The sequence below is a fragment of the Sabethes cyaneus genome, chromosome 2 (genome assembly GCF_943734655.1).
Source record: "Sabethes cyaneus chromosome 2, idSabCyanKW18_F2, whole genome shotgun sequence".
NCBI lineage: Eukaryota > Metazoa > Arthropoda > Insecta > Diptera > Culicidae > Sabethes > Sabethes cyaneus.
Genome location: NC_071354.1, coordinates 106,199,964 through 106,214,023, shown reverse-complemented (window position 1 = coordinate 106,214,023; position 14,060 = coordinate 106,199,964). Strand labels below are relative to the sequence as shown.

General features: G+C 36.8%; 1 protein-coding gene across 1 annotated transcript in view; it reads left to right on the top strand.

Annotated features, from left to right (window-relative positions):
- LOC128738358 (LIM/homeobox protein Lhx5) overlaps positions 1-14,060 on the top strand; it is a 104,503-nt gene that overhangs the window by 59,482 nt on the left and 30,961 nt on the right. The window contains exon 4 of the mRNA XM_053833410.1: positions 8,702-9,087. Within this exon, the coding sequence (XP_053689385.1) occupies positions 8,702-9,087 (386 nt within the window). The remainder of the gene's footprint in view (positions 1-8,701; positions 9,088-14,060) is intronic.

Below are 14,060 nucleotides of genomic sequence, written 5' to 3'. Positions count from 1 at the left end.
ATACTCCTTCTAAACAGAGCATTGCATTATTTTTTCAATTTCCGCTGCTAAAGGTTTGTAAATTTTATTATTGACAAATGAACGTTCGTTTGCCAGTGAAAAAAGTAGTACAGTACTCTATTTAGAAACATTGTAGCTTATCTTATATATAAAAATGGATTTCTGTCTGTCTGTCTGTCTGTCTGTCTGTCGGGATGTTCCTTATAGAATCAAAAACTACTGAACCAATCGGCGTGAAAATTTGCATGTAGAGGTTTTTGGGGCCAGGAAAGGTTTTAGTGATGGTTAGAGACCCTCCCCCCACTAAGAGGGGGGCTCCCATACAAATGAAACACAAATTTCTGCTTAACTCGAGAACTAATCAAGCAAATAGAACAAAAGTTGGCATATGGGTGTTTTTGGTGACAAGAATTTATTCTATGGCAAATTGGGACCTTTTCCCTCTTTAGAAGGGGAATTAGGACTCCTCTCCCCTTTAAGAGGGGGGGCTTCCATATAAATGAAGTACAAATTTCCTTATAATTCGAGAACTAATCAAGCAAATGGAACCATATTTGGCATGTGGGTGTTTTTGGAAGCAACCATTTTTTCTATGATGAATTAGGACCCCTTACCTTTTTAGGAGGGGGGGCTCCCATACAAACGAAATACAAATTTCCTCATAACTCTAGAACTAATCAAGCAAATGGATACCTTGTAGTTTTTTTGTTCATTTGAATTATTTTAGAGCAATTTATTTTTTCCCAAATTTGTCTACTTTCCAAATATATCTACCAAAAATGTTCGGAGGGGTAAAATCGGTAAATCACTGTTTTTTTTCTAAAAGTCACCCATAGATCACTTTTTTGTATCCCTTTAAAAAAATTAGCCTAGTTCATACAAAGTTTCATTGAAATCTGAAAAGGTGCTGCCAATCGTTTTTTTTTAAATTAACAGTTGCGGACTTCAAACCAATTAATATCAATTAAAACAGAAACTTTAAGTGGTAAATTTGAGATTTTACATTTTTTTACTAAATAAATATTTGCCGAGGGCCGCAACACCATTGTCCAGCTTTCCATTGGGTCTGTTCATCCTTATGTGCATATGCCCGATAAATTGTAATTGGCTCGTGAGCGTTTTTCGCAGTAACCTACCAGCTGCAATGTACATTTGTTTCTTAAAGTTCAATCAATTTAATTATTATTAAAATAAGTAAATTTAGTACCCAAGAATTGATAACGCTACCAAGTAAATATGCGTTGCATAGAGTGATATTTTATGTTTCGCGAAGGAACATTCTTATCTGTTCGCTCATGCGGAATCGATATTGGCTGCATTGCAAGGCAGAGACAAGATAAAGCAGACTGAGACGAAACCGGTTTCCATAGGGTACGTATCGTGCTTGATGCATGACCACTCGACAACTTTTTTATGGACCATAATTTCTTGTACGAGAGGAAAACAATGATTTATTGTCAGTGCAGGCTTGAGTAGCGCGTTTAGCGAGAAGCACGTATAAATTTTTCTGACCTTGCCAAAATGTGTCAACCGATAAGCTTCGAATGGCTAAGCACTGTTGAGTTGAATGTGAGTACTATTCCTGAAGCTTATCACGTCATCAGTTTGGAGTGAAACTTTAATCCGCTGGCTGGTTGATTAAAAATGTAGCTATCAGAATAGCAGTAGCAACCCTCCAGGCATAACATTCAGCACGGTAGGGCTTTATATATCGTGCACAATCAGGCATGACTCAACTTTTCGCACAAACCTGGGTTGTATGGAAGGATATTCTCGATCCTTCTCAACTGCAAACGACAGCTCTTGTATTTTGAAGCAAATAGACGTACTACCCCCATACTACTGGTATGTGGTGACTTGAAAAATACACGATAGACGTATACACTCACTGCTATCGTAATTTTCCCCATGTTTTGTTTCATTCAGATTGTAAGCCAATGCGCTCACATAGACGGAACTTCACTGACAGCCTGTCAGTTAATGTAGGTTGATTTGGAGCATGTCAAAAAAGCAGCTCGTGTCTGTTGTGCGTGATATCAACATGACAGTCCTTTTCCACCCTGAAACATTTGATATCAGCCGTACGAGTAAACTTGTTTGCCCGCGATCGCCGAGTATGAATGCAGCCGGCATATTCTAACAGACACCGAAGGTTAACTCAGGTTGGTAGTTCGCACGACTCTCACGGTTCTGAAGCGGTGCTCAGGTGTTGTTAGTTTGCCGTGTTCGAGATTTGGGATTCCATGATTTTTTTTTGTTACTGAGGATTTTTCTGCAAAGCGAGTGACGTGACACGACCAACTTCACTTTGCTGTCTCTTGCTTTCTCATCAATATCTTGCGAGTCAGGTCGATTTAAGTAAGCTTAATATGAACGTGAGCCTCTCACGACATTCAGCTGGGGGTAGCGACGCAAAAGTGAGTTATAACTTTAACTTAGCCATCTCGCAGAGTAATGTATAACCAAGTCGTATAAAAGCTAAGCAAAGCAAAGCCTTGCTGCTTTATTCTGCATTCGTAACTGGATCTTCTGTTTTTTATTCGACAGACTTTGCAATCAGCTGTTAGACTACAGGACAATAACTGCAGGACTAGTGTTACAATCCTATTGACTCTTACAACGTGTCCTAGTTGAGATTCGAACATTCGACGAAAGTCGTATCTCAAGGTCAACTGGGAGGCCAGTTGTTATCCTATGGGCTTGGATCGAATCGTCCTAGAACTCCATCAAATTTTGTACACAGCCATAGTTAATGGACTTATAAACGATAACAATTATTTCTCGGACATCACTTATTTCAAACAAGTATTGAACCGAGTATTAATTTTTTGTGTGTTTTTCCGTCTTTTTCAGTCTATTACGAAAGTATCATATTTAGAAAATTAGGGCGAACTAACCACTGGTTGAAAGCCCCATTTAAAAAAGTTAATTAATTAAATAAATAAATAAATATTTAGAAAAAATATTTCCACGGTGCCGGAAAATTCCAAAGAGAAGCGAGTGAATTATATTTTGAATCATGGGAACCTTTACGTAAAGGTCACCGAAGCCCGGAGAGCCTAGTCACATATACGTCTGTTTCTGTTGATGGAACCAACTCGTCCGCTACTACCTTTGTTTGAAACGAGCCTAGTATATCTCTATTGATTTATTCCTTAGTCCGAAGTTTGGTTTGAAAGATATAAGCACAAATGTGAAAACAACGTGACACGGTTTTCTCCGGAACACACAATTCTACACGATTCCAACGGTCTTAGTACCAAAAGAAAGCTTCTTCCGGCGATTCAAGCGGAATTGATCAGATGCATGAAATTGATCACCGGGGACCAACGAGCAAAAAACTCATTATTCTACGTTCAGTTGAATATGCACCTATATTCATATAAAGATTTATAAAGATTGAGTTAAAGATCAAAGTCACTTGGATTTCAACTGGATTGGTCTTGTGAATGGCTCGATTGGTTAAAATTTACTATTTTGATCGAATCGCAATTTTTAGCATGCCCGATAAAACTCCTTTTCGTTAACACAAAATTTATTGCAGGAGGAAGTTTTAATAGAACTAATTCGGTTCTTATTTGGTTGTGCTTTAATACCTTCCATGAATAAAATAATGCGAAAGAATATGTTCAATTTGACCTTTTAAAAAATAAAATTGTTGATAACATTATGGACTGAGACAACATATCGCTTTAGGTGCGAAATGGACCTGCGAAAGTTTATTCTGTTTGTGAAGCAGAATAGAGACCTATAAAAGAGTGCAAAAGACAGACAATATTTCACAAATGCAAATTATCCATATGGCAGTGGAATGACAGTGCAAGAAATCGGTTTGTGCTTATTTAGCGATATGCAACTCACATTCAAAGAGACAGTCGAGCTCCCGTATATGAGGAGAATTAAATGATCAGTTTCACTAGATAGGTGAAGATTATTTACGTAAACTGTACATTTACACATATATACAGTTGTGTTTTTAAAATAAACGCGATAACGATGCTAAAATTTGCTTAATATCCTTTTTATCGTTCATATTTATTCAGCAGACGCATCAACTATTCCAATATAGGACCGACTGCCTCATTTTTCTACTAGTTGCTGTAAGCGACATTGTTGCCTATATGCAGGATAAATCTCGATTACGCCAGATTTTTTACTATACTATATTCCACGTGAAATGTGCGAGTCCGAGTAGCTCATTAGTAGTCAAGTGAACGTTCACTACTAGCTACTAGCATTGTAGCTCTGTAACTACAAAAGATACAACAAAACTTTACTCAGCAAAATTGTAGATAATAACTATTTTTACAAATGTCGCATATATAAATCTTAGTCAAATTTTGCTTGGCTGAGACGGTACTGTCAAATGAAGGTGAATTGAGTCGAAGTGATCGTGCCATCCCTGAGCACAAAATAACTGACAATTATGTATGTTTATATACAGCAACGTTAAAGCCTTGAAAAAAGCAACCAAAGAAAATTTTTCTACTAATGGTTCATTCAGAATTGCCTATCAAAATCAGATTACTATTTAAACACGGCGGCTTTATAATTAATATAAAACACAGTTCATAATTGCTCATGAACAACGGCTTATGCTCACGCAGTAATGCAGGATTGTGACGCAATGTAGTTGAATTTCAATTCGTACGAAACGTAATTTATGGTTAACCATTCTTTAATAGTTCGTAATATACGATTATGATCTGTTTGTTTTACCGTGTTCAATACAACAGAGCTAATAGTGAAACTATCATAAGAAATAGTTATGCTTTAACAACTATAATGCTTTATTGATTCACATACAGTTATAGATTAGCTTGATTATATTAACTTCACCTTCCCAGATTCACATAACATCGTTTATGTGTCGCTAAAAAGTGCCCAAACTGTTTGATTCTTCATAAGTCATGCATAAGTCATGCTCTTTTGGGTCCCCTTGCGTTAGTCCTTTTCGGTTTTATTATAAAGTTTTACCGATATAAATATTATGCAATTGAACTGAAAAAGTTCGGCAGTCTAAAAAATGTATTAAGATATTTTGATTAAAGTTTATGGTGCGAAGAATGTTAGATTGGATGAAAATGAGAAAATTTCGACATGAGGTTAAAAATATATTGTGTAGTTTAGTGGTAGTGGGACTCCAACCCATAATTTCTCGGTTGGTACCCGAGTGCTTTAGACAATTAAACTATACCACACCCACGATACTAATACATCTCAAATCTAGTTTTGTCCCTCCAGTCTAACCATTCCATTTTTCGCATACATACGCTCCCCCGTTATCGGTAACTATTTGTTGTATGATTGCTCTTTTGCTTCTACCACCAAGAAGATAGACGATTATCGAGTCTGCATAGTGGTAGGAGCTAGCAGCCCGGTACCAACCGTCGAACGGCACACTGGTGTATGTATTAAGATAGGCAGTTTTGTGCTGAAACACTTTATTTTTAATAGGTCCCAATTGTTCTGGATGCTTTGAAGTGCCGCCTTCACTTCAATTCATATATTTAAAGCCATTTGTTAAATTATGCAACTAGTTTCCATGTATAACTTGTGGCTACACTAATTATGTTTACCTACTGTTATGTTTGCCTGCCTTAAAAACATGTACTTTTTCAAAAGCCTGGAACCAAAACTTTTTTATAGAAAGGTGCGTCCAACTTACAAACCCAAATTGAAAATGACTCTAGGGATGGTTCGATCAGTGTGACTCAATTTTGATTCATTTGACAGTACCGTCTAAACGGGGCCAAATATGACAAAGTTATGTATGGAACATTTGTAGAACAGGTTATTGAAACGTTCATTTAGTCACTGATGAGTTACTAGCGCTGTAGCACCGTAACTGCAAAAGGTACAGCAAAACTTTGTTCTGAAAAATTGTAGATTAGAACTAGTTCTACAAATGTCCCATGCATAGCATTGTCATATTTGGCTCACCTGAGACGGTACTGTCAAATGAATCAAAATTGAGTCAAAGTGATCGAACCATCCCTGAATGACACCCAAATTAAAAGTTGAATTTTGTTGTTTGAAAGCCAATTATGAATTAACTATAGGGGGAAGTCATCTATGGCCGGACAGCTTCTATGGCCGGACACTAAGATTTCTCAAAAACAAAGATTGATAAAAATATTCAGAAAGCAGGGAACAATAGTAAATTGCAAAATTTCTGTCGAACGGTTCAACCATTAAATCAGAAGGAATCGAGTAAATTTCATAAAAGTGCAGTTGCAAATGTTTTTAATAAATAAAAGATGCGATATTTTTGAACGTTGGCTTGGTAAAGTTATTTGTTCGAAACAGTTTAAATTTGATATGAAAATATAAGATAATCCGTACAGAAAAAACTTAATTTTTTGAAACTGTGTTGTGCAGGGATGAAAGATCAGTGATTTTGATAAAATCTGTGAGTTATCGCCACACACACAGAATAAGATCCGTACAGATCATGACAAACAGTGAATCTTTAGCATTGATCACAACATTTTGTTTTCTAAACAGTCTCAGCAGTCGATCACAGTGTTACATCTTACCTAACTGTGAGAAAAAAGGTCACACATGAGGTTTGTATTGTGATTCATACGATTCACACAACTAATCGTCTGTATCTGTTATAATTCTCAACGCAATCATGCAATGAACATGATATGACATGAGGTTTGTCATAATCTGTACGGATCGCGACAAAATGTTTGTCGCTTACAAGTAGTGATGTCAAAGAATCTGAATCTAATCGCTTCTATGATCTTGATCGCTAGAAGCGATTTTGTTCCATCCCTGGTGTCGTGTCCTCTTTGGCCGGACACCAACCTGTCCTATATGGCTGGACAGTAAAGTAATCAGCAAAATATATTTACTTCATCTAGAATTGCTATATCTTTGATTCCTATATAAAATAAAACTAGTTAAGCAATGCAAAACCAAGTAAAAGTGTAGAAAAAATCAGAAAAAATTGCATTAAAATATCAGCAAAAATGTTAACCTATCGATATGCCTTGTAAATTGAGTTGCCGCGTACATTTTTGCATGCATTCCACATTACCAGTACTCTCAACAAAGAATGTCTGTGAATAGAACTTTATTCAACATTTATACAGCAAACCTGCCAGGACTGGAGTCACAAGGTCTATGCTGGAATTTTAAATTGTTCTAGGATCTTTTTCTTCTATTGATGCTGGTTTTAATAGATCAGTTTAACATGTCTGAGCATAGAGGACAGCTTACGATTTGAGCTAATTTGTACTCAAAATACTATCTACTTTCAATATCAACCTTGCAGCGCAAATTTTGTTGCTTTGTATTTTTTTTTTTGCTTATAATATTGTTTCTCTCTACATTAAAGTGTAAATAGAAGTAATAAAGCCGGTATTTTTTGTGTTTTATCTTAAAAACCTAAAGTGTCCGAGCATATACGACTTCCACCTAAAATTAATGTATGCGTTGGAGTTGTATCTTTCATTCCTAGAAAGGTTCAGTTGGAGAAAACCAGGTTGAAGCGAGTTATGAACTCCGTTTCCACTTACCCCGCATTCCCACTTGCCCCGGGGTACCTCAATGATATTTTATTTTTATTATAAAAATACAGCAAAAACTGATCTTGGATATAACAAAACTTCTATTCCCGATAACAAATTGAAATTAAAAAAATTGCCACACTTTAAACAGTTTTTTTATATTCATAGATCCCTCATTCAGATATCGTTATAATATTCTTCAACCCTATACCACGGTTACCAAGATGAAATGAACCCCAACTAATCTGACCGGTCCATGTATACAATCGTTGGCCTCGCTGATTGTATCCTTCTTTAAAACGAAGGCAAGGACGACGTTCGAAACTTACCGGCTGGTAGCGTTATTATTCACTTAAACAATTTTCTTGACAAAACAAAGTGTTGTATTACAATGAAAATATACACAATTCATGTGCAAATAAACAGTTTTTCAATGCACCAAAGAGCCGACAGCAACGCAGAGGGTGGTTGCTACCACCTCAGGAGAGAATCCGAGTCCCCATCCATCAAAGTAGGTGCACTGGGTAAGGAAATGTTTACCAAATCGTAGCAGGCAGTAGGCGATGCCATTTACGTACTTGATACGACACGCAACTGCCAGTACACCAGTCGACCCTAAGCACGGGATGCCCTTTCACGCTATTGTTACATTCATTCACAGTGAACATGGCATGTTTCTCTCCGGGCCGAAGAAAGCCAAACCAAGGGGTGGTAAAATAACAGTACGCCAGAAGCGTCGTCGAAGCTGGAGTGTGCATAGCTCTAAGAAGGGTGGAAGCTTGGTGGAAAAACGCCGAAACCCTGCAGAGGTGAGCCGCATAGTATGGAGGAGGGTAAATTATCTTGAGCCTCCAGCCTCTGCAGGCTATTTGTAAAGAGATTTTAAACGGTTTTTGTTTTTCTATTTGAGTTTGCTTTATGAAACGAGTGAGGGTGGATTCCGGGCAAGTGCACCCGCCGGTGGCGAGGGAAATGAATGAGTAGAAACATATCAAATAAAAATAAAGGGATGACAAAAACAGTCGGTGCTAGTCGAGAGCACTCTGTACCGTGATCAGGAAGTGGTTGTTGTGGTAAAACGATTTCAGTTTTCCGGTTCTCTTGATTCCACTTGTTTCGATTGGTGCAAATATTTGGCGAACACATTTTGAATAATTGTTTTTCAATACCGTTCTTTGCAGATTCTCTGATGGGTTCAGGATCGGAAGATGAAGACGAGGATGAGCACATAAGGCCTGGCTTAGGATTAGTACCACTTGGACCAAACGATGGACCCCTCGGAACGTCAGATCTATCTGTGCAAAGTATGAGTACAGACAGCAAGACAGGTCATGATGATAGTGACCAAGGTTCATTGGACGGTGACCCGGATTGTCGGGGGGATTCGCAAGCCGAGAACAAAAGTCCCGATGATGGTGCAGGCTCAAAACGGAGGGGTCCCCGAACAACAATCAAAGCCAAACAGCTAGAAGTTTTAAAAACTGCATTTAGCCAAACTCCCAAACCAACCAGGCATATTAGGGAACAGTTAGCCAAGGAAACTGGACTGCCAATGAGAGTGATACAGGTAAGGACAAAATTGGCACCCCATCAGGTCAACATGAAGCCAAAATCGTTTTCACACTTAACTCTTATGCGTCACGGCACGGCACCAGACTGTCTGCCAGTGTCGAACCTTTTTATCGTCTTCGCATTTGATACATGCACTACAAGATGGCATGTCGTGTGTCATGCGAAAGAAGAAGAACAAGAACATGTCAAAAGATCAGGACATTATCATATAGCAACCTAAATGCTCAAGTCGACCCGCCCTCAATCCCTCCTGTCTTGGCTCCTCGGGTAGCGGTTTTCGTGTTCCTGCCATTCCCACGGCTTGCGGCGATGTCAGATCTTTTTCATTCCTTCTCCAAGGGGTGCCTTCGCGGCATGAAGACATTAAAGAGAAGTGTTAAGGGCCGTAAAGTATAAGATATCTGAGGACGTACCAGAAAAAAAGGATTTCATATGACTGTAATCGCATTCTGTGCTGTCACCTGCTATTTCTCGTTCGCTTAGTTGTAGGCCTGACGTGTGTGTATATACCGGAACGGCTCATCTAACCGCAACAAGACAATCGTAAAATGTGACCAAGATTCTTGCCTTCTTCTACCGACGGAGGGCGGTTTTTTACATTTCGGAAATAATTATGAGGTTTATTTTCAATCAATATTGATTTTGTTTTGAACCTCTTGTTTTTTGAAAATTGAAAGCTAATCACTAAGCAAAGTTACGGTGATGATGTCTACTTGAAAAGTTTTAAAATTTTAGTTTACAGTGTTTTGATTTTCAAATATTGAGGAAAATGCATTGATTCTTTAAATGGTAGGTACTAGTTTTGTTGAATTTAATGTTTCAATTCCAATGAAATTTTCAAGAAAGTCCGGTAAACAGCAAAAGTTCATATTTCGAATAGATATTGTTAATTAGAACGTAAACTTACCTGAATGTATCAAACATTCTGTTGAAATTAAAATATTTTTTCGAAACCATGCTGTAATTACCCGAAACTGTTGCACTTTTTGTTTCATATATAATACGTAAAGGCATACGTATTTTTTGAGCTTCATCCTTTTTGATTCATCATCATCATCATCATTACTCAAAAAGTTGCGTTTTTACCTACAAACCTATGGTTGAACCAAAGCCGGTCGCACAGAGGAGAAGTATGATTTATAGATTTGGATGAAATCGACAATGATGAATAACGAAAAAGGTATACAATATAGAAGTCATTTCGGCTATTTCACACAAGCGATAACGATCATATTTTCTAGTGATTTTGTTCTTTCGGCGCCTTTGGTAGCGAACTTTTGATGATATGTGCGGTCATTAATTACAGTTGGAGAGAAACAAAGTTACAGAAACACTGTCTGTTTGTACTGCTTTCACATTTTGCAGTTTTTCGTTCAAGTCGTTACCAGGATGCATGCTTACCTACCTGATCTTGAATGATGGGCTGATGCCAGCAAGTAGAAAGATCCGATTTTTATTGCTACAGCTTCGTCACATGACATCAACTGCCAGCAGCAACTTTGGGACACTCCAAAAAAAAAATTGATTTCGTGCATGGTTTCTGGCTCATGATAATTACCATTTACATGCAGTAGGGCTTCCTACCATGAATGACCAACGTGACAGTTGTCAATAATTTCGTACACTCTGTGTTGTCATATCATCAGGCATTACTTTATCAATGCTTGAACAGTTTTTCAAGTTTCGTATCTTGTTAGCTACTTGATGAATTCTTGTCGACATACCATGCTTAACCTAATTCATTGCCAGTTCATAATATACATCGCGGGACACGGACATAACTGACATACATAAATTAACCATTAATTCCTTCCATCCCGTGCATCATTTTCATGGGCTAACACGCACCTCAACGCAATCAACCAGTGTCATTTACAATATGATTGATTGTCTACAAATGAGAGACAGACAGATACGTGTGCGATCGTTTTTCGGGATTTTTATTTACATTTTGTTCTTAACATCACTCTTCCATATGAATGTGGCGTCAAACGGTTTGCAAACGCACCCTCCGACACATGTACGTACTATAGGAGTAGAAAACAAGTGTACATATTTCGCATCCATAATTCTTCGTGTGTTTTACGTCCGCTTTTTTTGGTCTGCTGGTTAAAGCGCGACTGGATATTGGGTGCTTTGCCCAAAGTTAAACGCGGTCTAAAGGAAACACCGCGCTTGAAGCAAACACCGCGCTAGAACTGTTGCCAGAATGCTGTAAACAAACATGTTGTTGCGTAACTGGGTGATTAAAAGTAACTAAAACTTTATGATTTCTGCGTAATTTCTTCCAATAATATCAAAATCGACCCAGCAACCATGAAAGAGCATTTCATTTTTGAGCAGCGCGGTGGATAACTTTCAATGAAACTCACAATAGTTGGTACAGTACCCATTCGCCGCAGTACCTACATCTGGTGATGTTTTGTTTTATGCACAAAAAACGCTGTTATTTCGATCAAAATACACAAGAACTTCATAAATTATTGTAACAATATTGCATATAGACGTCATCTACAAAGGACGTTCATTAAACCTAACGAGCTTTTAATTAGAATATTAGATAGTCAAATAATTATATATTGTGGCAAAAAAATCGCATTGCGCTAATGGGTGATTGCTGAAATTGAACTGGAATATTGGTTTGATAGAATTTCAAACTTCTTTGCTTATCATTTATTGTGGTAGAAACAATATGCTTTGCAATTTTGAAAAGACATAAAATTGTTAATACTGTATGATACGGAGTTCCGCACGGGTTAATCTTGGGATCACTTTCGTTCATTATGTTAATACACGATCTATCTGAGCAACTTCAGCACTGTAATTTTGTATGCTGTATGCTGATGATTTCCAGTTATATCTTCCCAAAAAAAACTAATGAAACTTGTGACTTAGTAGATACACTAAATGTACACATTGATAACATTGTTGAGTGCATTAGGCCCAATGGCATTCGAGTAAATGCGGAAAAAACTTAATCGATCGTCGATTGTTGAACGAAGACGAAGAGAATAACTCTTAAGAAAGTTGCTAACATTGTGGTTGGAGACAAACTATTCTGTAGAGGTTGAAAAGTTGGACATTTATACGAAGTGGGAAGCCCAAGTCTTAAGTTTACGGGTCTATGCAATAGTTGTACTGCACCATTTCACTCCTTAAGCAATTCGATTGTAACTACCAAGGACCCTCATAGTTCTATTATTTGATTATGCAAATGTCTCTAACGAGAACTTTGAGAGGCTCCCACTGGCATTCAAATCAGTTACTCGTTATGTCTACAACACTCACAACGAATTATTATTGATCACTTTTCAAGGTCCAATATCAGAACTCTCTGGTTGGGTTTACGGTAAAAATTTCCTGGAATTTTAAATGTGTAAATAGATAAAATTATTTTTCCATTAAGAAAACCAAGTTTTTCAAGTTAAACTAGTATAAAAAAACCCGAATTAATCCACCTAGCGGCGTGACCTAGCCTTTCTACTGCCACAATCATCATTATTTAATTGCTCAGGAACATCTATAATTAACTTGACTATATTTTTAAATATCCGTTCCGTATTCCTCAAAATCCTTATTTACCAGTAAAATTCACAACGTATTGCGTAGAATAATTATATTTTCTTTCCTTGGGTGCGTAAATACTTGTAAGCGTCATTTATGTTACTTGATTATTTAGTTTTATAATCGGTCGGCCTTAACTTTCGGGCTTCAGAGCCACATGCGAAATTTGTTTTGAATTGACAATATGAAAATGTGTTCATAGCAGATTTTTTGATATTTTGATATTAATACCAAAGTTAGCATCTTTGAAAAACAAGAGTTCAGAAAAATTATTATATACTTCACTTTTAAAGAAAAAGGATATCGACAACAAAATGATTAATCTCAAAATTTTACTATTAGTTTGCTTGGCTTCAATTGTGCAATATATCTGAATCAGAAAAAATAACTGAATAGAGCATTAGATATGAAAAAGAGAAATTGAACTTTTTCTTAGCTGGCGCTCCTTCAGATAATTATTTTCGCATGGAAATTAAAACTTAAGCTTCTTGTGAATGTATTTCACGAAAAGATAGTCATTAGCTTGATCGCATCGTTTTTACAATGTTAGTGGGTTAGGAAAACAAGACGAGGTCGAAAAATAATGCAAAAGCTGCGCCACAAACATGCTTGAGAATGGGAAATATAATCGATATGATTTCCAGTGCTTGTCATTTTTGATTTAATGATTAAAACATGATACATGACATAAGACATCTGTCCTTTAAAATGTCACTAACGAAAACAAATCTTACAAAATTACTACCGCGCAACGTTTACTTCCTATTTTTCATATAACATTTCTAAGCTCTTGTATCTATTGATTGAAAAGAGCATCCATTGATGTGCAAAATTTGTTTGAAATTTGTATAAATTTATTTGGAAAAATCAACCCACTAGTATTTTTAATCCTATACACCACTATACCTACACGCTTAAATTAACTGCTTTTTTTCGCTTTTTGCTTTTCATGTACAATTGTGAGTAACAACAAGTGAAGAAAATGACAATTGAAATCTGAAATCAAAGAAAAGAAAAAACTTTTACCGACTAAATTTCACTATTTAATATTTATTTGCAACAGACACGTAGTTCGCTTACGACGTGCAGGCTTCATCAGTGTCTTATTTCAAAGCGTATACGTATCTGTCGCGAATAAATATTAAATAGTGAATTTAGTCGGTAAAAGTTTTATCTTTTCCTTGAATTCAGAGTTCGTATTCCACTAAGAGGCTTCAAGAATTTCAGACAATTTTTTCATTGAATTGATGCTTATATGTTACAAAAATATGTTTTAAATACTATTTTTCCACATTTCTTTATGTAACTTTCAAACTACAAGTCCAATCGTCATGAAATTTGAAAGTTAAGGGTTTGTAAGGCTCCTCTTTCATATACAATCAATTTGGTTCAAATCGGTTAAGG